This window comes from Choloepus didactylus, chromosome 6 (assembly GCF_015220235.1).
Source record: "Choloepus didactylus isolate mChoDid1 chromosome 6, mChoDid1.pri, whole genome shotgun sequence".
Taxonomy (NCBI): Eukaryota; Metazoa; Chordata; class Mammalia; order Pilosa; family Megalonychidae; genus Choloepus; species Choloepus didactylus.
The window spans coordinates 109,487,457-109,512,613 of record NC_051312.1 but is presented as its reverse complement, the minus strand read 5'-3'; the positions used below and the strand labels follow the sequence as shown (position 1 = coordinate 109,512,613).

The following is a 25,157-nucleotide window of genomic DNA, read 5'->3' as shown; positions in this document are numbered from 1 at the left end:
CATAAGGCTTCTTTGTTTGCCCTTCTATAAAGTGGGGCTCACAAAATATCCCTGTTCCCAGGCTCACAGTGGAGCTGGAAGACATTCCTTCTGGAAGCCAATGCCTAGAAGAGTTCACCTGTCTGCTCTTTCCTCCCCTCCCCACCCCCATCAACCATACCATCCATTTAACTTTAGGATGGGATTTCAGAGAATCTTAAACCAGAACTTGTTCCTTTATGTCAGCAGACCTGTCAATTCAGTTCTACAGCCCTGGGTTGAATGACCTATCCCTCATGTCACACACTACTATGTGCTCATGATTCAGAACAAAACACAACAAGGAACCCACTCCCCTCCTTCTACCAGGTGAGATGAGCAGTCACTCTTCTAACAAGGCAGGCTATGAAATAGGCAGGCTATGAAACAGGCTGTGGGAGCCTACTGGGGCCTGACAGAGGTGGTACTTCTAATGGGCCTTGAAGACTTAGCAGAACGTTGACACGTGGGAAAGGGCAGGGAGTGATCTGAGCTGAGGGAGAGTGGCTAAAGGTCCTGAATCAGAGCTGGGCATGTTTGGGGAGTGAGCCAGAGTTTGGTGCAACTGGAATTGGGGGGTAGGGAGGAGTGGTGGGAGATGGGGATTGAAAAGACAGTAGGAACCACATCATTGAGGTCTTTCAGTGTCAGGGAGACAGGGCCAGCATGCTTTAGAAAGATCACTAATAGCCTCTGCCCAACTGAAAAGAAAAGCCAGTGTCTCCTGATTTTAATAATTAATAATATAATTTTAATTAATATAACAATAATGATTACATTAATAATAATACATGACAGCAACACTGACCTTGGTGTCAGGCACTGTAGCAGCTGTTTTCCATTTATCTGCAGTAATCATGCAAATAGGTGTTATTATTCCCCACTTTACAGATGAGGAAACAAACTGAGAGAGATTGAGGGACTTGCCTAAGACCATGCATTCATTCATTCATTCAACACAGTGCTAGGCCCTGGGGATTCAATGGTGAATAAGAAGGAAGCAGCCCCTGAGCTCACATAGCTGAAAGTTGATCTAGGAGGATGAATCATTAATCAAGAGGAATTAGAATACAGGGTCATAGTGCATTGATGGAGAGGAACAAGGAACTATGGGAAAACAGAACTGGGGTCCCTAACCCAGTGTTAAGGAACTGGGGAAGGCTTCCTGGAAAAAGTGATATTTAAGACATAAAGGATTGTGGAGACACGGAAGGTTCCCTGGCTTGACAGGTTATACAGGGAGGCCGCCTCCTAAGCATTGTGTGCCTGAAGGCGGGCACCAGGATGGGAGAAGGCCAAAGCTTTGCATGCCTGAAGGCAGGCACCAATTTAGATAAGGACATAGCTGGGCTCCTTCTGTGCTCCTGTCTCCTGCTCCTGCTGTCTCCAGTCTAGCCCCAAAGAGATTGTCCCTTGAGATCAGAGACATGCAATCATACCTTATGGCTTTAGAAAAAATGTACCCTCCCTGAAATACCTGAAAACAGTCACATAGGAGACTACCTTGGATGCTATAAAAACCTGTAGGAATGGGTAGAATAAAACTTTCTTTTGCATGAACACAGAGACGGAGTTGACTCCCTTCTTTCAGAAAGGATGAAGAGGAATTGGCCCATTAGTCCCTTTAAAGGGGGAGCTTTGTACTATGAAGTTTGATACCCAATCATGTGTGTTCCTGAGTTATCTTTTGATCACTCTATACTCCTCTTCCAAGTGCCTTCAGGCATCCTGTAAAGTCCTCTGAAAAGAATTACTCAGAGGTCTTAGTTGGCCAGGGCTGCTATAACAGATACCACTGACTGGCTGCCTTAAACAACATGAATTCATTTTTCTCATAATTTTGAAGGCTGGAAGTCGAAACTCAAGGTGTGAGCAAGGCCATGCTTTCTCCCAAGTCTGTAGCATCCTGGTGGTGACATTCCAGCAATCTTCTGTTACACAGCAACCTATCTCCTTATGTTTCCTCCTCTGGATTACCTTCCACATCCAATTTCCTTTGCTCATAAGGATTTCAGCCATAGTGGGCTAAGGCCTGCCCTCCTTCAACTGGCCACAGCTTAACTGATAACATCTCCAGAGGTCCTATTTACAAATGGGTTCACACTGACAGGCCCAGGGGTTAGGACTTGAACATGTCTTTTGTGGGGGGCATGATTCAATCCCCTACATCACCCAACTTCATTATTTACTTTCTCCTGTTCATCACACATTTACTTCAGGGCATCCAAGGAAGAGCTCTCCTTCCAGTTCCCCAGACAGGCCACAGGTCCAGGCCTGGCCTTAAGTCCTGCATGCAGCCCAGGTTCCAGAGGGCAAAGAGATAGTCAGAGCCTGGCTGCCTGTGTCAGACTCAGATTACAAGAGTGCATGACCTGGCCAGCTCCCCACTCCTCTGCCCTGAGGTTGTGCAGACAAGGTAACAGCCTCTACCACACCTGATTCCCTTGGTATCTTTGGCATCTATTTCATTTTGCTAAAGCTGCAGAAATGCAATATATGAGAAAAGGATTAGCTTTTACAAAGGGGATTTATTAGGTTACAAATTTACAGTTTTAAGGCCATAAAGGTGTCCAGACTAAGTCATCAACAAGAGGATACCTTCACTGAAGAAAGGCCGATGATGTCTGGAACACCTCTGTCAGCTTGGAAGGCACGTGACTGGCATCTGCTGGTCCTTTGCTCCTGGGTTGCATTGCTTTCAGCTTCTGATTCCAGTGGCTTTCTCTTCAAGCATCTGCGGGTTCTCACTTAGGTTCTTTGGCACAAACTCTGGGCTTCATCTCTTAGCTTAGCATCTCCAAACATCTTTCTGTCTGCATCTCCAAGCATCTGGGTCCGTGTAGGCTCTGAGCTCTCTCTCTCTCCCTGAGCTCTCTTAAGGACTCCAGTAAACTAATTAAGACCCACCTTGAATGGGCAGGGTCACATCTCCATGGATATAATCCAATCAAAAGGTCCCACCCATAATTGGGTGGGTCACATCTCCATGGAAACCACCTAATCAAAAGGTCCCACCCAACAATAGGTCTGCCCCCACAAGATTGAATTAAAGAACATGGCTTTTATGGGGTACATAATAGATTCAAACCAGCACAGCATCTTATTAGAAGCATGGCACAGGCGGCTTTACCATAGCCTGTGGCCATTCAGAAGAGAGCTTACTTAGGAGCAAGGTTGGCTCTTGCTTGTGCTTGGAAAAGGTGTGGTAAAAAGATGCCTGAAGGAATTACACTAGGTCTCTTGCAAAACTTCCAGAATGGAATCACACATTTACAAATGCTCATTCTATTTCTATATCTACTTTGTGCTTTGGGTTGGAATGACTAGCCTCTTCCCTCTTCCACCCAACCTTCCAGTTCCTAGCCCAGATAAACTGCTTAAATCCCTGGTACAACTCCAGCCTCTGCTTACACACCATTGGGGATAGGGAGCTCACTACTTTAGTCAGCATCTTCAAAGAATTCTGACTGATAATTGCTAATATTTATTGAGCGATCACCAAGTGCTAGAAATTATGACACTCTTTACAAGTATTGTTTCATTTAAACTTCATTCTGCTGCAGGTCGGGGGTACAGCACCATTATAGTATACTTATTTCATAAGTATGGTAACTGAGGCTGAAAGAAATTAAGTAATTTATCCCAGATCACAGTTGCAGGCAGAGCTAAATTTTGAACACAAGTCTAACTCCAGAATCCATGAATGTATCCTTTATACACACACTGCCTCAATTTTGTTTACCAGACTCTGTCTCCTTTCACTCTTTACCCATCGGTCCTCATTCTGGCAATGACTTGAAGGCTATGATAATGTGTCTCATGTCTTCCCTTCTCCAAGAAAAATTCTGCACCAGAGCCTGGTCCCCTGCCTGACAGAAATGGTGTCAGCAGTGTTGGAGAAGAACAGTGGTCCTGGCCTGTGGGGACCCTGGGAGCATCCTCAGTCTAGCCTTTGCCCTAAGGTCTTGGGGAATCTTTACCGCCAAAGTTTAAAAAAAGTGTGGTGCTGAGACCACAAGCAGCAACATTACTTAGGAACTTGTTAGAAAGGCAAATTCCCCAGCCCCACTCCAGAACTACTGAAACAAAAACTCTGGGGATGAGGTCCAGCAGTCTGTTTTAACAGGCCCTCCAGATGATTCTGATGCATGCTAAATATTGAGAACCTCTGCATTATAGCATTGGAGAGCATGGAGGGGACAAACCCCAAAGCATCACTCACAACAAGATCAGATACAATAAAATCTGAAGGATGCCAGAGAGTCCTATCTCTGTGAGACAGGCCATCACAGGTGCCTCAAACATTCCTTTCACACAGAGGTCCTTCATTCCTTTGGTTTTAGGCTTTGTTAAAGTACTCCTTGTGACAGGGATTATAATAAATGGTTTTCAGCTGCTAACATTTTAGTGTGTTTTAGCTCAGTGGCTGTCAATCTTGGCTACATATTGCAATCACAAGGGGAGTTTTAAAAAACACAGAGGCCTTGTTTCCACCCGCAAAGATTCTGAATTCATTGATCTGGGGTAGGATTTTTAAAAGCTTCCCCAAATATTCTGATGTTCAATCATGATTTGAAAACAACCAGATTAGCTAATTCAGTCCTTTCCAGTTTGTAAATCTAGATATCTGAGAGCAGCTACTCCTGCAAACAAATGCACAGAAGGGCTGACAAAAAGGGTGGGAGCCGTGTGAAGAGAGAGCAGGTCTGGGTGGGCTGTGCCTTAGATTCCATCCTCACTCTGTAGTCTCCGGCTCCCAGCCTTGTCCTACCAGGCCCCTGATCATAACACTGTACCAATTTCTCAAGCGAGTACTGGTGGACTATAATAATATATGTTTTTAACCCACCTTACAGTGAGCACTTACTGTGCCAGACACTGAATCTTCACAATCATGCAAAGTAGGTGTTACAAAATACCCACTTCACAGATGAAAAAAAAGATTCAGAGAGGTTAAGGAACTTGTAAGGAACAGGAGCCACCCAAGGGAAAGTACCTTTAAAGGGAAATAGAGGTACCTGCTAAGGACAGAAGAGTCAGGTATTCCACCTCAGGACTGGAAGCAGTATCCGGGAAGCCATCCGGCATCACAGCAGGCCCTACCTCCGGAAGTCCCTGGGGCCAACCTGAGACTCTCCGGAAGTCCCTGGGGCCACGTGAGCCGCCTCTCACACTTCACCGCCTTTCTCCACCTCAGCAGCATCCCCTCTCTCTACTGGCCTAAGGCGTCTCTGCGTCCCAATTCCAGACTCTCAGGAAAGAGAATCTGATTGGCCCCGCTCCGATCAGATGGCCCAGGTGGGTCCAATCAGCTGTGGGCTTGTGGGTTCACCAGGCCCTCTCTGAAGGGGCTTGTATGAGGCCTTTCGGCAGAGCTGGGGAGGGCTGTAGAGTTAAGTAATGACCCACTTCCTTACGAGCCGTGAGACGTGCAGTTGGTGCGCGATAAATGTTTTTATTTGAATCATTGACACCAATCCCTGATGATCCCTAATTATACATGAGGAAATGGCAGCTCAGAGAGGTGAAGGGATCTGTCTCCGCAGTCACCCAGCCAGGCCGCGGTGCGGCCAAGACCAGGACCTGGGTATTCTGGTCCCGGGCCTTCCCTGGCTGGCGTCTTACCCTCTGCTCCCACCCTCTGCCAGTGCCCGAGGCCTGAACTGGGTGTCCCGCAGGCCTCTGGGGAGGAGGGAAAAGCTGTCGTCTTAGCCTGCCGAGTTTACATTCGAAGGTCGGAGAAGCGGTTTCGCTTGCTTTCTTTATTTTAAAAATTATTTTTTTCCAATATGTACCTATAAAGTACTTTGGGGTAAATATTAATTATGTGAAACCTGCTTTTTAAAACAGAATTGAACCTAAATTTCCACAACTCTCTGTTTACTAAAGAATCAATTGAAGTTCTAAATTTTAAAAAACTTTTATGCCCTATTGTAAAGTTATATTAAACATAATAAGTATCTTACTTTCTTAGAAATGTTAGCTAAAGTTTGTATAGAAACTTAGCCATGTCACTTCTTAACACATTGGTGGTATGCTTTTTTGAAATAACATGCAATTTATGGCCCTCATTTACAATTGATGTGCAATTTATGGTATATAGCTGCCTTTTTGGTTTGTTTTTGAGACAGAATAGGCATAATTATGTGCTAAATTGAGAAAATAGAAATACAGAGGTAAAACATGTTTACACAGGGATATGATAACTAATTTAATAATTTTAAAAGTTTGGAAGCATTCTTTATTTTCTTTTAAAAGCTTTTACATTGCTTTTCTACAAAGGTTTTGTTGCAGTAAAGATAGTAAACATGAGTTTGGAAAAAAAAGATTATTTCTTGGGTTTGTTTGCAGCAGCCCAAGGTACAAACTGCACCATGAATTGTCTTCTGATTAGTCCTGGGATTCTTCTAGGCATAGCAGGTATAGAGTCCTATGGCTACCATTTATTGTTTATTTACGGGGGTGTACAGAACTGTGCTAGGTGTTTGACACACACTCGTTACTTTTTATTCCTTCCAACAGATCAAATCTGTGAGGTGGCTATGGCCATCCCTGTCTTACCAACGAGGAATAGAGGCTCAGTGACTTTGAGGTCACTTGTCAAAGTCACAAGGTTAACAAATGGCAGATCAGGGTTTGAACCCACTTCTACTTGATTCCTTTCCTCTGAAGGCCTTGCTTCTCTGGTAGGATTCGTTGGAATTCTTTCTACATGTAGCCCCCATCTACCAGAAACTCAGGAACTGGGCTGTGTATGTGTGAGTCTGTATGTGTGTGTGTGTAAAGGACAGTTCAGATGGGAGACCACATATATATTTCAGACAGGACAAAGGAGCCAAATTGAGCCTTAAGAATAACACCAGACCTGACTGTATGGTCATAACCCCTGATCCTGGGCTCAGTTTGGCACAGACCTGGGCTCCCCACTCTTCCCCCCAACCACCAGACCAAAGGTATAGCTATATAAGGGGAAATCACTGTGTAGGAATGCACATTTGTTCTGTGTGCCAGGTACTCTGCAGGGTTCTGGGGCTGCAGTGGGGAGCCAGATAGGCAGCTCCTGGCTTCATGGAACTTAGTCTGCGGGGGCGACAGACATCAAATAATCACAAGTAAATTTGTACTTACAAACTGTGATAGTGACCATGATGGAAAAGTGCTTTAGGAACATGTAAGAGGAAACCTCACCTAGACTGTGTATTGGGTAGGCTTCCTATTAGAGATAATGGTTGAGGTCTGAAGGTAGAATAAAGATTAATAGGCAAATAAGGGAGGGAGCAGAGAGAAGGAAGAGCAAAGGCAAAGTCCGTGTGGTGGGAATGAACATGAAGAACCCACGGGGCTGAAGAAAGGACAGCCTGCTGGGTCCAGAGCACAGGGGCACACTGACGATGCTGAGGCCTGAGAGGTAGGCAGTGGCCAAACCAAACCTGACCAGTCAAGCCATTGAAGGAGTTTTGAGTTATTCCTAGATCATTGGGGAGCCAAACAAGGGTTTTAAGCATGAGGGTGATAATGACCAAGCCTCAGAGAACTCCAGCATTTAAAGATAGATCAAAGAGGATGAACCTACAAAGGTGGCTGAGAAGGAGCAGCCAGAGAGATGGGAAGCACACCAGACCAATATGGTGGCCTAGAATCACAGAGCTTGTTTCAAACAGGAGGGGGTGGTCAGCAGTGCCCCAGGAGGGGAAGGTCATCTGCTGATACTGAGGAGGAATTTGGAGGTTCAGAGAGATTGGAGGGAACTTGTAACAGTTATGTGGAAAAAGAAAGAGTACATTTATCAGAAAAACTTAGTAAGATTGTCTGGGAGTATGGAAAGCCCTCTTGAATTCGGTGACCATGAATTTACAGTGGAAACAATGTGTTTCCTTTTTGATCTGGAGAGCATCTGCTATGGGATGTTCTCCTGCAGTGTTGGTTACTCAGGTACAGGCAAGGAAAAGTATAGTTAATGATACAGGGCTAGGATTTTGCCAGGCAGATATAATGAAAAGATAGAGGCTAAGGAAGTTGGCAAGAGTGTTTAGGCCGTAATGGACCAAGGAACTTAGGTTGGATAGGGAAGGAAGAGAGGACGATGGATTGAAAGAAGGTAGAGGGAGTCAGTGGAGTGCAAGGACCGATGAGGCCAATGGGAAGATGAACAATGTACAGGACGGAGGAAAGGCTGTGGCCAGATAGCCAGCTGCTTTCCTGAGGGCACAGAATGGATTGCCCATGGGGATGTCTAAGGTACTCAAGATGATGTCAGTTCTAGTAGTAAAGAGGTGCTGAAGTGTTTAAAGAAAGAGGAAGAAAGACTGAGGACCAAGAAGTCACCTTGTCGGGAGGGGGAGAGGGTGGAACAACCTCCAAAGAACAGGATTTTTTTGTTTGTTTGCAAGAAGATGGAGAAGTGATAGTCTAAACCAGTGCTGCCCAACAGAAATATAATGTGAGCCACAAATGCAAGCCACATATGTAATTTTAAATTTCCTAGTGGCCACATTAAAATTTTTAAAAAGAAACAGGTCAAGTTAACTTGAATACTATATTTAATCCAGTATATTCCAAACAGTGAGATTTCAACATGTAATCAATATTTCAAATTATTAATGAAATAATTTACATTCTGTGTATTGTAGTAAGTCGTCAAAATCCAGTGCATCTTTTACACTTACAGCACATCTCAATTCCAACTAGTCAGTTTCAGGTGCTTAATAGCCAGATGGGGCTAGTGGCTACCATTTTGGACAGCCTGAGTCTAGACTCTTGCTGCTGGTAACACCTATTTCCCAAGTCTTCACCAGCACTGAGCAGTGTGCTATTTTGGGAAACAAATTTAGAGGTGGAGTTTTACAAGAGCATTGTAAAACTCCACCTCTAGATTCAAGTGCCTTATTTTGTTAGTGGTAGCTGTGGTACAGTGAAAGAGACTTGGGTCCCAGTCTCAGCTCTGATTTTTACTTACCAAGAACTTGGGCACTTATGTCTCTAAGCCTGTTTCCTGTAAAATAGTTACCAAATGAGCAATTACCTGTGAAGCATTTACATTATTGCCTGTCATATGTAGTCCACAAGAGGTGTGGTTCCTTCACTTATGTCTCCTGAGGTAGTGCTTGTCAGTTGTGTAAATGTGAATTACTAACATTTTCAAATGTGAAAAATCTGGGGCTCCAAACCAGTCTTGGCATGCATTCTATCCATTTTAGGATCACAGTGTTTTTATTTTTTAAGTAATTCATAAACTTGCTAAAATATTCAAACTGTTCAAAAAGGTTTAAAGCCAAATGTCAGGCTTCTTCCCACCCCAGACACCCAGTCTGTTCCCCAGAGATAACCAGTTCCAATTTTGAGAGTAATCTTCAAGAGATGGTCTATGAATTTATATGGGTAACTGTGTTTATTGGATATCTGTGTGTATACATATATAAATATTTTACTCTAATGGGGGCATTCTCTACACACCATTATGCCCTTTGCTTTTTTTTCCACTTAACAATATTTTGAGATCATCTAATATCAACACATATAGATTTATCTCATTTTAAAAATTTCTTTGTAGTATTCCAAAATCTGAATATTGGTAGCTTATTTAACCAGTCTCCCACCAGTGAACATGAGGATGGTCTCCAGATCCACCACTACAATTAACTCGACTATACTTCAATGACTAGACGTAAACATATATCCTTACATACATATACACATTATTACCTGTAGGATAAATTCCTAAATGTGGAGTTTCTGGGTCAAAGGGTATGTATGTGCTTTTTACAGATTTTTACAGATTTCTCCATATTACCTTTCAAAGAGGCTACACCCATTTACAACCACCACAGTAGTATTTGTAGCTTCTGCATACTCCTAGCAACAGGGTATACTATCAAACTTTTTTATCTTTGCCAGTCTGATAACAGGCAAGTCACTCAGCTTTCCCAGTTTTGCTGGGCTGTGATGATGTGTGTGTAACATCCTGTACCTGATAGGAGTTACCAATAGAAGTGGTGGCTACTGTTACTTTTCAGTGATTTTTCAGGTTGGGGTACAAATACAGATACCTGATGAAGGAAACCAGCCTGTCCATCTAAACCTGTCCCTGTCCCTTTGTTTCTGTTTGGCTGACATCTGGGTGACTTCCCATTCATGGGGAACCCCCATGGGGTGAGCGCTTTGGTCTCTGAGTAATCAAGAACTGAGCAAGCAGGAGGGAAGGGCACCCTGTAACAGCACAAGGTGTTTCTGAAATTCCAGGTTCACCTGTTTCAAGAAAGCAGAAGTTTGACAGGGACATGGATATCTTAGTTGCGTTTTAAACCGGTGCCGTTTCTCCTCCTAGCTGTTCGACTCTCGACTGACTTGGGGCTGAAAAAGGAGTCCTGCCAGCACCTCCCTCAGCCAGATCCGTTGTCCTTCAACTCAACACAGATCCCCGCCTCCCGATCTTTCCAAATTGGCAACAGTTCGACAGGCAGGGAATGCATGTTTTTATTCAGTCCTTCATATGCGTATTTTTGGAGCACCCACAAAGTGCCAGGCCCTGTGGTGGGCGCCAGGGTGGGGGTGGGGGTGAGGGGTGCGGGGGTCCTCCTGGCGATGATCTCACCGGCACCACCTAGTGGGCGCATGCGCACTTCCTGCTGCCTCTTAGCAGTTCAGGTGGAGGCTGGCCCAGGTGGGTCCTGGTGGGCCAGGTGAAGACAGGTGACTAGGGCTCGGCCACACCCAGCGCCTCAGGCTGATTCCGCCTGTTTGGGCCCCAGGCCCGTTCTCCCGAGGGTGCACAGGAGGACAGCACGTATGGCGGGCGTAAGTGATGTTATGTGAGTGATAGCATAATGAACTCTGCTGCCAGGCTGCCCTTCCGGAAACCCAATGGGGACCATGCCGTGCCTCTATTTGCATGCCATCCTGGCTTCTCAATGCCTGAGGGATAAAGTTGTCACTCCTTCGGGTAACCCCTGGTTTGTTCTGCCCCATCCCCACCCCACCCGCGATCTGCTTACTGTTCTCAGCCACGCTTGGGCTTCCTCCCTTTCCCACGCTTTTAATATTCTATTATTTATTCCCCTGCTTAATTGCATATCTTCCTCCTTCCTGACTCCATTATCACGATGGTGAAAAGTGCCAGTTGCCTGTGATTTGACTCTGCTCAGCCCATTACTGTGACTTTGGGCAAATTACTAACCTTAATGACCTTCAATGTATTCGTCTGTAAAATGAGGATAATAATATAATTTGCACCAGGCCAGCGCCCTGCTGTTTGGGAAGATGTGGCCCGCGTGGTGCTGGGTTCAGGGACTAGTGGGAAGTCCCCACTAAAACTCTTGACCCAGAAGAGATGTGTCAGGGAGCCAAAGAGTTAAGGGAAGAAGGGCGCTCCTCCTTCCTCAGCTTATGCCTGGAGCTGGCTGCCTCTGCACCTCCAGGGATGAGACATTTGCTGGATAAGTGGCTTTCCAGAGAAGTGAGGTGAAAATGAGTTATCTTGATTCAAGTGTATCCTCCATGACTCCCTAAACTCAGGGAGCACATGGGCAATATATGTCTCACCATTGGTTGATGTTCTTGTCCACCATAATTGTTATTTGACTAATACTGACCTTTATTGTGATTTTAGGAAATATGTCCCTCTTCTTAACTAATCAATTTTTTAAAACAGCAAAGCCCCACCTATGTAATTTATTTGTAAGAAAATGAATAGTAACCATTCTGAGTGTGATATTCCAGCCCATTGCTCAGCTCAGTAGGTGCTTTCATCTGCCTAGTTCTTTCCCTCCACAAACTGTCTGATTAGTTCCCAGAGGGTCTCACCAGCTCCAGGGAATCAGGCTTTCAGGGAGTCCCATGGTTCAAGTTCCAGTGACTTCTGTCCTGCTAAAATCTTCAGTTCTGTGACTTGTTCCTTAAGGGAGGCATCTCCATCTAATCTGGGAGAGGAGTAGACACTCTGCTCTTCACTTAAAATTCAAGGGAAGATGAAAAACAAGGTAAACTTTTAAACTTTAGAGTTTTTTTGAAACCTTGCCTACCAGAGTTCTTGGTCTAATCAGAACTTAATGAGCTTTTAAAAATAAATTTTATTTTTTATTATCAATTAAAAAATAACTGTGAGACCACTTATGTATCTGAATGGGATTAAAGGAGGAAGTTTTAGATTGTATATGTTACTAAAATAAGATTTTTTTTTTTTAATTTGAGAAATTCAGAATTATGTAAATGTATAGCTTGGAAAAGAAAATTCCCTTGTCACCCAATCTCTGAAGGGTAACATGTTAACAGTTTAGTATTGATTACTCTGAAAGTTTTCTATATATAATATGTACATACTAGTGCGTATTTATACAACTGTGACATATTATGCTGCTTTATAATTTACTTTTTAATTTAGTAACATAGGGGCATTTTTTTCATTTCTATACAAAACTCATTCTTGTTAACAACTGCCTGGCACCCATTTTATAAGTAAAATTTGATTTATTGAACCAACTTCCTTGAGTAGAACTTTTGAGCCATATCTAAATATTGGTCTAGTCACAAAGTTTCTCTGGATTTGTTCTGGAATGATTTTAGCAATGGTTCTAGTGACTCATTAATTCAACTTTCTTAACAATTGACAAGCAGTTTGCCTTCAAGATCCTTAGAACTGTTAATTTTCCATCTCTACTATAAACCATTTACTCCTAATTATATATGGTAGATTGACAGAAGGAGGAACTTTTTGTTCTTAAGACTTAGTTAAATACCTGGTTAGTTTGTATGATTAAGTGGTTTTTTCTGGTCAAGACAAAATACTGAAAATAGCAAGGACAGTTGGCCAGTTTCCAGCTATGTCAACATCTGAGACACTTGGGTTGTTATTTGTTTTTCAGAGGTTATGATAAAGCTTTGTCATCACTAGTTCTAAATATGGTCCTCCAAATCTTACAGTAATCACTACTCCTTTTGCTCATGTTTGAGATCAGTAACATCCAGTAAACACAGATAAACAGATAGATGCTTGATCGAGATACAGATAGCTAGATTGATGGATAAGAGAGTGGATAGATGTGTGAAAAGTGTAGAATCAGTGTTTGGAATCAGAACTGTATTCAAATTCCACTTCTGCCATTTACTAGCTATGAGGGCAAGCTGCTTACTGTCATGTGAAAAACAAGACAAAATGATTATAAAGTACATAATAAGTATGTAATCTACTAACTGGCATATAAAATGTAGATAAAATTTAGCTCTCTTCTCTGTATGTATATATGTCAGCTTTTAGATGTGCCTTATTTTTCAAACCATCCAAGCAACAGTATTCCTACAAGGAAATGGCTCCCCCCTCTTGTTGCTGTAAAAATTAAGCCGTTTGCTTATTCATTCACTTGAAAAACATTTATTGACCAATCACTATGTGCTGGGCTTTGTGCTGGGTACAGGCGATACAGGATGAAGAAAACACAGGGTTCCTGCCCTTGAAGGTTGACCTGGAATTCAACTCTGCACTCTGTTCTCCCTTACGGAATAACTGCCTCCCACCCATGTCACACAGTGAGGGCCGGAGTGAGGAATGATCCGGAGAGCCATGAAAAGAGACATTTGTTATCCGAAGGGCTCCCATATACCGGGAGAGTTCTGTAGTTCACGTTGCTACAGAGGGTGCAGATTTCAGAATGACGTTAAGAGGGAGCTTTCTAAACAGAGCTTTCCCCAAACTGAAAAAGCTGTCTATCACTGTAAGGAAGGGTTCAAGCAGAGGTTAAATGGCAAGCAGTTTAAATTCATACACTGGGCAGGAGGTTGGCTAGTAAGCTGCCTTCCACTTTGGAGAGTCTGTGATTCTACTTTATTGAGCTCCATGTGCATATTTGCCCTGCATTTTAATCCTCAAGGGTGGCCCATGGGTGAGGCTAGTGGCCCACCCATGTGGTATGAACACAGGATGCAAAAAGGCTCCCTATCCAAAAAGGTCTCCCTGTCAATATGCGCCAATGCCAGAACTTTCCAAGTTTCTTATTCTTTTGCTTTAAGACACGAAGGTCCTTGTTAAAATGCAGTCCATTCAAGGACATGCTCAAAAATCAATGAGGACATTTCAGAGGGCATACAAATAGCCTGAAGAGTTCCCATTGGTCAAATGTAGGATAACCCAGAAGGAAATATTATGATGGTGTATTGGACTATGACATATTATTAAAAAAAAACAATCCATGGGTCCAGAGATAGTAAAAAAGGGGGACAGCATATTCTGTTCTCCCTACTTCCAAATACACTCTTCTTTACAGAAGAATGCCAGCCAATAAATACAGAAGGATTGTTAGAAAAAAATCACCATTTTCAGCTATCAATGAAATAACTAATACAACTAATAAATAACTAATAACTAATGCTGGGGTAGGGAGAGGACAATGAGAAAGGCCTAATATAGGTGGGGCTTATCAATGGATGCTAAAGTCTATGTGTGAACTGTTGTTGGGTGACAGATAGTCACATGGTCTCTAAGTATCACTCCACAGATGATTTCTTAATTACAAAGGGAAAAAAAGTACCATTGCAATGGAGAGACCTGTCAGACATCACCTTAACCAAGTGATCAAACTTAGCTTCACCATTAATGGGACAAACTAATATATAGTATTTTCACCTGCATTCAAATAAATAAATCTAGACTCTTGGGCATTCTACAAGAAAGTGGCCTGGACTCTTCAAAATAGTAATGTCATGAAAGCTAAAAGACATGGGAAAACTTTACTAGAGTAAAGACTAATAAGACATGACAGAGAAATGCCATGAGAAATCATTGGCTGGATTCTGGATTACAACAAAAAAGCAGGCACAAAGGTCATTCTGTGAACATTTAGAGAAATTTGAATATATACTGTGTATTAATTATTGGTATATTATATCAATGTTTAATTTCTTGGGTGGATAACAACATTGTAGTTATGTAGGAGAATGGCTTGTTTTTAGGGGAAGTGTCAGGATGCCTGTATTTACTTTCAAAGGGTTCAACAAAAAATATATATGCCCACATGCACAGAAAGTGAGCAGATGTGGCAAAATGTTAACAATTGGTGAATCTAGGTGAAGAGTATATAGATGCTAATTGTACTCATTTTTTAACTTTTTTGTGAGCTGGACTTTTTTTTAAAATACAAAGTTGAGGAAAAATGCCTTTCTGTTTCTTAGCAGCAGTAACTCCTGAAAGCCTTTATTACCTCCAACCTTTCCAGCATGGAATTTATTGACTTATTTCCAGTCATCTGGCCAGTCCTGAGGAGAGGGACATAAATGGGATATGCTGGGGTAGGGAGAGGACAGTGAGAAAGGTCTGGAAAAGTGGCAGATGTGGAGACACAGCATGGAACTTGGGGCATCTGGACACCCAAGGAGGGGAGCTAAACAGGCAGTGGAAGTAGGAACCAGGGATGGGCTCTAAGCTTAAATTCTGCCCTATTCACTATCCAGTCTCTGGCCAGCCCTGACTACTCTTCTCAGTGTTTGGGGGCATTTGTCACATTCTGTGCCCTCCTCTTTGCCAACTACTGACCTTTGATTTGAACATAGAGGTTCAAATGTAGCTTTGGAGTTGGCAGCCCCGTGTAAATCTCAGCCCTGCAGTGAGCTTGGGCAAGCTGTTTAGTCCTGTTGAGCCTGAGGTTCCTCATGTGTAAATCCTGATACAACTGCAGGGGATCATGTGAGTCTTTAATGAGATGATGGATGTAAAGCAGTTAACACAGGGCCTGGTGCATGGTACATACTTAACACATGTATAAAAACATGTATAGTCTTAGCCAATAACACTACTGTCTACGTACTTAAACAGAAACCTCTGCTCAATGCCTCTTTGCCTCATTTACCCCCTCACCCCCAACACTGCTACATCTACTTTGTCATCTTGCTCTGTTCTTCTGGCTTCCAAATAGATATTTTACGTCAGACTAGTCTTCAATATCTCCAAGGCTACCACCTTCATCTCTTATGTAGGCCCCTGCAGCAGCCACCTGACAGATCTCCCTGCTTCTACTCTTATCCTTCTGACCCCCAGCATTCTCAAGCTTAATGGAGACATCACTCTCCTGCCTGAGTCCTCCTATGGCTTCTCATCACCCTTGAATAAAACCCAACCCTTGACCCTGAACTACAGCATCATGACTTGGCTCCTACCTGGCTCTCCAACCTTATCTCCTAAACTCTCATTGCTCTCTGCATTCCAGCCATACTGACTTTCTTTCTTTCAAATATACCAACTTTGTTCTGATCTGTTTTTGTATTGTTCCCTTGGCCCAAAATGTTCCTCCTGTGTCTTCATGTGGCTGCCTCCTCCTCCTCCTCTGTCCTGTAGGTCTCAGTTCAAATGTCATTTCCTAGTAAGGTCCTCTCTGACCATCCCATCTAATGGTGTGTACCACCTCCACCCCTGCCAGTCACTATTACCCTGTTTTATTATCTTTAAAGTACTTGTCATTATCTAGAACTATCTCATTTATTTACTTGTCCATTGTATGTCTCCCTCCCTAGAATGTTAACTTCAGGGAATGGTGACTTTGTGTCTTGCTCGCCATTGTAGCATCAGCACCAGAAACTAGAGGAGTGCCTGGCATGTAATAGGCACTAATAAATATTTGTTAAATAAGTCGGTGAATTATACAAGTTTACTTAAATATAAATGTGCCAACATCTAGCAGTCCATTCTGCAGGTCAGGGCGTGTCATTGTACATTCCCCAGTCCATCATCAATGCCACAGTGGAAGAAGACGTTCTGCTTTCAGTTGAATACTCCTGCCATGGGGTGCCCACCATAGAATGGAAGTATACGTCCAACTGGGGTGTGCAGAAGATTGTGGAGTGGAAACCAGGGACTCAGGCCAACATCTCACAAAGCCACAAGGACAGAATCTGCACCTTTGACAATGGCTCCATTCAGCTCTTCAGTGTGGGCGTGAGAGATTCTGGCTACTATGTCATCACAGTGACTGAGCGCCTGGGGAGCAGCCAGTTTGGCACCATTGTGCTGCATGTGTCCGGTAAGACTGTCCTGGGGTCCTGATGCCCCTCTGAACTGCAAGTGTGTGGGAGGCCGACTTCATGGTATTAAAAGAGATGTTCTCTTCCCCTTCCTCTCACTCCACTCCATAGAGATCCTCTATGAAGACCTCCACTTTGTCGCTGTCTTCCTTGCTTTGCTTGCTGCTGTGGCTGCAGTGTTAATCAGCCTCATGTGGGTCTGTAATAAGTGTGTGTATAAAGTTCAGAGGAAGAGGAGACACAAACTCAAAGGTAACTCTCTGGGCTGTGTGATAATCAATTCATGCTTTTGAGGCAGGAGGTAGCTTGTGTTATCTTGTTCTCATCATGAAACCACTGTATGGCTGATTTTAAACTCACTGACCTGTCTTTTGCTTTGCAGAAAGTACAACTGAGGAGATTGAGCTGCAAGATGTTGAGTGTTAGCCAAGGCTGTGTCCAATTACATTCCTACCTCAAGAGAAAAACATTTTCCGATGAAAGAAGTAAACACAGCCAGTCCACCCTAGAGCCAGTGGAGCCAGTTGTCCTAACACATCAACCCATTCCTGATGAGACAGCATGGAGTTATAGATTGAACAAAGTCAGTTCTAGTACTTGCTCTAAATTCAAGAAGAATGCTTGAAGCTTTGAGCCAGAGGCCTTGCTTGGCTGCAGCTTTAGGGCCATGTTGACCCATAACCAGTGGCATAATGCAGGCACTGGCTGCATTATCAGTACACTTTGCTCTGGCCTGGGGTCTGGCATGTTGGAGGAGTCCCTGTATCTGAGGCCAGATTATCGCCAGACCCACAAGTGTGCAGCCAGCATTTGAACATGCTTTGTGCTCCTGTCTGCTCTGCAAACTGCTTGTGCCCTCCTATCCTCCATGTGATGGCTCAGGACTGCTTCATGAGCTGTTGTGAAAAGCTGGAGGATTTTAGACAATTCTACTGCCTAAAAAGCAGAGGTAGACAGAGAGATGTTACTGTGCTGCAGTGAGTTGCTCTGAGTAGGGCAAGCCCGTGTCTTGAAGCTTTGGGGAGAGGCGCTCATTGAGTTCCTGAGGAGCCAGCTTTGGGTTCAGGAAATAGAAAACGATTTTTCTCTTCTTCCATCATTCCAACATTGTCTTTTCCCTCTGATGGCCTCAAAGGTAGGCCAGTGTGAGTAAAACAACAGCTGATTTTCACTACAGCTAGCATCCATAATGGGTGGTACAACTGAAAATCAATAGGCCAGGGCTTTGGTTCTGTCCTCCTTAATGACTTCATGTTTTAAGTCAGGCCCTTACTCTCTCCTTACTGGGCTAAGGTACACTTGGCCCTCACCTACCTCACAAGGTATCAAATGAAGCTTACAGCATATATAGAGCTCTTCAAGCAAGAAAAGCATGAATCTTCTTCAAGCATCTGAAAAGCATCAAGCACTGTATTATCAGAGTATTGGAAAGTGTAAAGATCCCCTGGGGTACTGGGGCTCTAGGTAAGATTGGGGACTGGACCCTGTACAGCTGGCCTTGGCCCTTATTCTATTCAGTTTCATGTTTACTCAGAAAGTTTGTCCATCCCAACTTCATTTGGCAAGCTGTAAAGCATGCAAGAACTGTTTTCAATTCTCTTCTCTCCCCAACATTCTCAGCTACAGATCCAAACAAGATACCACTCTAATTATGATGGAAACCAAAGTTATTAGCTGTGTCCTCAAGAGGTCAACTGCAAATTCACTCATGCAAAGGAGAAGGGGTGCTAGAACTTTCTCTTCTCTTCTCCCTCCCTTTAGGTCCCCAGTGTCCATATCTTTTCTACTTCCCATGTGATAGGTAAAGAGTTGTCTGGAAAAGTTGGTATGAGGCCTTTCTCTAAATAATGAATCCAGCACTACAGGAAGGAATCTTAGTTTATTTAGACATGAACTATCCGGTGATCTAAAGAAGGGCCCTGAAGGCATTACTTGAGTTATGAAAAGGCAGAAAAGCAATTGGTCTACACAACTAGTTTGCTGGTCTAGCACTGAACAGAAGTTGCTCACAAAGAACCCTCAGGTCATGCCCTCCTCTCTCACACACACACCTGTCCTCTTTCCCCAGCAGTAGTCAGGGGAACCCCTCCCCATGCCTGGGCTGCTTTATTGTATCAGTCTCCAGTACCATGAAGGAACAGGGTGTGAAGTACTGGGGACAAAAGGGGAGTAAGGACAATATGGTTATTGCTCTGCTCTCTCAAACACAGAAAGCCTGTCACCAGGAAATGGATTTGGAGCTTGGTAGTTGTGGAAAATGTGTACTCTCTTTAACTCTACTTTTCCAAGCTCTACCCCTTAGCCTATCAGAAGTCAGGTGGTAATCCTCATAATAAAAGGAGAAACAGAAAGAATGCCCAGTGAGAGGCCTTCACAGGCAAACACAGATGTAAATTAAATTGTTCCTCCCAAGAAAATCTCATCAAAAGTTATTACATCAAAAGAGTTTTGTTTCTTTTTTTTTTTTAAAGGGCATATTTTGCACTTTTAAGACTCCCTCCACCATGACCATTCCTGTGGAAAGTTTTCAATTCCAGCTTATGAAGGGGTTTTGTCTTTTTTTAAAAAGAAAATATTAAAATGTAGAGATTGTCCAGTATAAGTGTTAAACTTTAAGTTATGTTTTAAACTGTGGAAAAAAAAAAAAAAAGATTGTTTTAAAGAATGACATAAAACCTGAAAATAAAGCCCTGGTTCTTTCTGTGTGAATCAACTGACAGCACAGGCTCCAGGCATAAGCAAAAACCTGGCCACAACCATGGGTCTGGCATGTTTCAAATAACAATGGAACTAATCTCATTGGTTCTAACTAGACTCATTCTTCAGTAATTCAGAAAAACAGCACCTTGCTAGCACCATCGTTCTCCCCTGCATTGTAGCCAGGAGCCAATTTGAAATTTGTTTTCAGAATATTAATTGTAATTTGAGTCCTTCCTTCCTACTTCTGGGAAGGGCTGAAACTAGGACAGGACAATTGTCCATTTAGTTCAGTGGTACATAAGATGCCCTACAGAATATATGTGCTTTGTCAAAAGAATGCCCTCTTGGGGATTATGATCTAAGAAACCAAAATGGCATACATTGTACTTTCTCATATCATGGTGATCTCGGCAAGTACTAAAACAGAGAACTTGTATCCTTTGAAGCCTATATAAAAGGATTAAAACTGAGAGAGCACCTCACCCTTATTCTGATTCAAAATATCACACAATGGCAAGGAGAAAGGCAGTGAGAGATAACAGTTATTCCAACATCTTGCCCAGTGCAGGAATGCAGAGGCTACAATTTAGAAAAACTATGTAAGAAGGTAACAATGGGTAGAGGAAGAGGTGGCAGAATAGAATGCTGGGTGATGAAGACGGAGTAACAAAATGTGTTACCCAGGGATGTGACTCAAAACGCACTTCCTCTTCGATTTGACTGAAATTCAGTCTCCTTGACAACTTGGGAGGGATTTTGGAGAAAAGGGAAACCTTGCTGTCATCAGCTTTTACATATCCAGCATAGATTTTTTTCTGCTCAGTTACCAGAGAAGCATCAGACAAGCCTATGGTTATTAAAAGCAAAACAAATCCCCATGGTTGTGGTTCCCATTTCAACCCATAACTCAACTTCCATTCAATTTCTATCCCAGCTGTTAGTCTTCCAATCCTTGAGAAGGAAATCATAGTTGCTGAGGTAACTATTTCAACTGCCTTTAAATAAGGTAGGTAGTTTTGGTTTGCTTTAATGACATTAGTGACACATCCTTTATTAAAATTCAAATGCTACTTAAATCTATATACAAAGTAAACATTCTCCCTTCTTCCTCAACCCTATTCCCCAGAGGAGACAATGGTTGAATTTGGCGTGTATCTTCTAGACCTGCCTATGTATATATGAACATATTGTCTATATACATAACATATATATATATATTTACACACACACAATTTTCTTGTTAGCAAATGGGATTATATTATACATATCATCCTACAACTTGCTTGTTTTCCTAGTGTATCTTTGGAATTTGTGTCTCTACCCATCCTAAGCTTCATTCTTTTTAATGCCTTTACAATACAATCCATAGCATGGATACATTATAATTGTTTGTTTACTGGAAAATTATTTTTTATTCCACATGATATACTCATAAATAAAAATCTTGGGCACACTTTCTATCACATCAGACTAGTGCCTTCAATCAAGATGGCTTCCTCTTGTTATGAACTAATGCATTCAACTCTATCTCCTATGAATCTCTTCCTCTTTCAGGGAATTCAGTCAATGTTTTGTAAGAATATTGGTGGGTTTGGCACATGAAGCTTTTATGTAAAATTTATCAGAGATTGAATGTTTGGGGGTGGGGGAGAGAAGCTTGCTAATGAAAAATGAATCTATTCTAGATTTAATCTGATAAACAGCAACACATATAGGTAAATTCCTTTAATCCAACAGACCAGTGGTTGCTCAGGTAGTTCTGTTCCTTTCAGTATTTTCCCCTCAGGTAGCTCATGTTTTGAAAGGATATTTCCTACTAGGTAAAGTGAGTTTATTATATAGTAATTCAGTTTCCTGTTTTTATTCAACAAGACATAAGTGCCAATTAAAATTCTCGATCCTCATAAGCTAACCAGAGGTATCACACTGATTGATGGTGTCCTGGCAAAGAAACCTGATGGTCAGGCTTTAGAGAGGGTAAATGTAAGATTTCCATAAGGAATTCTTCAGACACTGAACACAGATCACAAGTGCCCATTACTGTCTCCTAGGGTTCCAAGGATCTTTCCTGGCAAAGAAAGTTAAAAGAAGAATCAAGAATAGAGATTTGGGGGAAAGAGAAGATTCTGCCACTGGCATCATATCCTTGGCATCCTCACTAAATTATCGATTCTATGTTATTTTTATATCTCAAACTTCTCCCTCATCCATCAAGTTTCAAGTTGAAAACGGTCTGTTCTGTGACAACAAATATTTCCATAACAGCAAGAGGCTCAATCATGATCGTTAAAAAGGGAAATGAAGAGAGTATAACATGGAAGTTGTTCTGGTTGTTAGGCAAGGGGAGCCAGAATAACGGGAGTAGAAAAAGTCCTCAGCCATTTGAGCTCTACTTTTAGAGAAATAAAAATGAGTGCCTGCATCTGGTGTTCCTCTACTATAATTTATTGAGCCATTCTCCTATTGCAGGACATTTAGATTGCCCTCATATTATTTCCACTTTTACAGACTGCCTCAATGTTCCTTGCACAAAGATGTTTGTGAATCTGTGCAAGTATTCTATAGGATAAATTTCTAGAGGTGAGCTTGCAGATAGAAAAAAGCAAGCTGCAGAATGTCAAAGTTAGAGTTACTGTCGTCTCAGTAGTACTTGCAGTTGTGAACTGCCTCAACAAAGCCCATTCTACAGTGAGATTCAAAGAGCTTTAGCTCCAAGTTAGATAAAACATCAAGGATGAACAGGAGTAGGGAAGTTTAAAGACAGTAAGGCAGATTAAAAACTAAAGCAAAGAGTATAGAGAGAGCCAGAAGAGAGCATGGCTTTAAATACGAATGGCAAAACTTAAAATCTTCATACACACAAAACAACTCTGTCTTCATCATATACAAAACATCTGAAAATCTGAATATAGGACATTCTGAAATGCTTTCTCCTAGTGATAAATATATAGCTGGTGTCTTTGCCAACTTCTAATTGGCTTGACCCTTAGAAAATAATTGCTTAATGGTTTACATTTGCATAACCCTTTAGAATTTTCAACCATACTGATACCTTTGAACCACCTTTGAGGTTAGCCCAGGCAGCATCTTTGTCCTCATTTTATACTTAAGGACACAGATTCAGAGAGGTAACCTTGCCAAGCTCACAGTAGAGCCAAGATTCAAATTTGGCTGTTTTGCCAACTGAGGAACTACCTGATTTTCTCCAACCTGCCTCTCAAGTTCCACAGCACATCCAACCCCAGGTAATTCAGGTTGAAATGGTAAGTTGGGAAAGGTAAATAAACCAAAAGGGACAAGAGAAGCTGGCAAAGCAATTAAGCTGCCATCCCCCGTCCCCATATTTAGTTTCTGATATTCTTTAAGTGGATAATGGCTAAGCACTAACAATGACTTAAAACAATGGAAAAAGGAAGACATGAAGATCATGACCATCTTCAGCTATCCCACTCTAGTCAGATGGAGTAAAAAGAACAGGAGGTAATATCTATCATGTATTCTCAGCAGAGCTACTTACTGGTCCATGACAAGATAAGCATAGAAACAGAAAATAAAGCATTCAGAAATTTTAGATGTTTTTAGATCAATTTAACAGTAATTTTATGTTTATTAAATAATGATTTTTTTATCTTTTTAAAAATTTTTCTAGTACTTTTAAAAATTTTATCAAAGTATCAATCTGCAATGGATGGAATTTAAAAAAAAACAAAATCTGATTCTTCACTGAAAGTTTGAGTTGCACTTTATTACAGCATGAGCCTTTGAAATCCTGTGATTTCTCATTTGAATAAAATTGTACAGATTAGCCTAGTACAATTAACCAAGGCAAATTTTGTAAGCCATCATAGTTTTTAAGAACTAAAGATTTTTAAATAATTGCAGATTCATACCAATTCTTTTAATTTTCATGAATAGAAATATGCAGTATTTTTTATCAGATGGGGGTGGTGGTGTTAAAAAAACAAAAAAGGTGGAGAAAAACAAAAGCACTGCCCCCTCCTCAGCCCATTTTTTTTTTATTACCGCACACAGTCATCTTATAAATTATTAAAATGTCACCACTTACACGATATGATTTTCTGTGGTACCAAAAGGCCCGTGAGACTAAATCTTTTATCTCACTAATGGAAATTCCTCAGGCACACTTGAGGTTTGAGGCACTATTTCCAAGGAATAAACATGTTACCCAGGAAAATGTAATCCATTAGTATTTTCTTTCTGAAATAACTGAGTGCTGATGGAATAAGACAGGACAAAAGACTAACTGAAGGAAGCAATCCAGGGCCACTAGGTAGAAATTGGAGAAGAGAAGGCCATAGGGAGGGCTAGGATGAATACAGACTAAAGTGTATCATGGGAAGTGAAGTGGAAGAACAAATCAAAAAGGGACACAAGCCCTAAGATACAATCTGCCTACTTCTCAATTATGCCTTCCACTGGTCCTTTCTGTGTTAGTTCTCAAAGTATACGTTTAGATCATAATGGGACATGTATAAAGAAAACATACTGGGGTGTGTATAAAGCTACAAAAGGAACGTGCTTTTGTAGCTCTGGTACAGAGGGGAGGAAAGGTCCCCTATGCTGGCATATAGTTTGTTTCATTTCAGGGAAAAGTCCTCTGGGTATAATTGATTTCCATATGAAAGCTTGCTTGGTCATAGTGTTTAAATGTTAAGTAATCCTTTTCACTAACAGTAGAATAAGGCCAGTTGATTAAAGACACAATTGGTGGTGTTGAGAGTTCAGAAAGTATCTGGAGATTTTTAACCACGCACTTTGATGTCAACATCAAAGACAAGAACAAATATTTTAAAAAGCAAAATCACAACATTTTCAAGTTAATTGAACAAAAAAATGCATTATTTTACATCTCCCCATACTAACTCACACTATAACCATAGAGAAATTTCTGTATTTCAAACCCTTGTCACTTATAAAGTGAAAAGTTTCAAAATGTTGGGTAAACATGTGCTACTTTTTTAAAACAATACTCCTTTGGGAGCTTTTTCTTCCTTGTGCTTATAGTTAATGCTGCAAATATCACAAGTCAAAGTTTCTTACTGCTCTGGGAAAAATCATAGTAGACAAGGGCTAAGTGCAGACATAAGCAGCTCCATTTTATAAACAAAGTTTCGACCTTCCATTTTATTCCACTGAACTTCTTTGAATGGTCCACGAAGATGATTCCATTTGCTATCTTGTAAAACATCACTTTTTGGAAGGTCTTTACACTGGTTACGGGGAAACTGAACCAAGATCTTGCTGCCACTTTCAGGGCCATTACGAACTGTGGAGCAAAACCAAAATATCAATTCACTTGTTTTCCAAACTAGAAAAAAACAAAGGTACATTCCATAATTTCATTCTACTATGAAGCCCTGCCTGCCTTCCAACTTAAAAAAATCTTGTTTAAAAGTGCTCTTCATTTTCAATATGCAAGG

General features: G+C 41.8%; 2 protein-coding genes across 3 annotated transcripts in view; one reads left to right on the top strand and one right to left on the bottom strand.

The window, feature by feature from the left end:
* VSTM5 (V-set and transmembrane domain containing 5) overlaps window positions 1-23,628 on the top strand; it is a 29,183-nt gene extending 5,555 nt beyond the window's left edge. The window contains exons 2-5 of one of the 2 annotated variants that reach the window (XR_005217536.1): window positions 16,689-17,015; window positions 17,128-17,268; window positions 17,399-18,480; window positions 21,768-23,628. Coding sequence is in view for 1 of the 2 variants with exons in the window: in XM_037841133.1 (XP_037697061.1) it covers window positions 16,689-17,015; window positions 17,128-17,268; window positions 17,399-17,442 (512 nt within the window). In the remaining variant the exon portion in view is untranslated. Of the gene's footprint in view, window positions 1-16,688; window positions 17,016-17,127; window positions 17,269-17,398; window positions 21,175-21,767 lie in introns of those variants that run through there. The other variant, XM_037841133.1, reaches the window with a different exon arrangement.
* Window positions 19,669-25,157, bottom strand: part of MED17 (mediator complex subunit 17) — a 33,825-nt gene continuing 28,336 nt past the window's right edge. Inside the window, exon 12 of the mRNA XM_037841132.1 lies at window positions 19,669-25,003. Within this exon, the coding sequence (XP_037697060.1) occupies window positions 24,792-25,003 (212 nt within the window). The 3' untranslated portion in view covers window positions 19,669-24,791. The remainder of the gene's footprint in view (window positions 25,004-25,157) is intronic.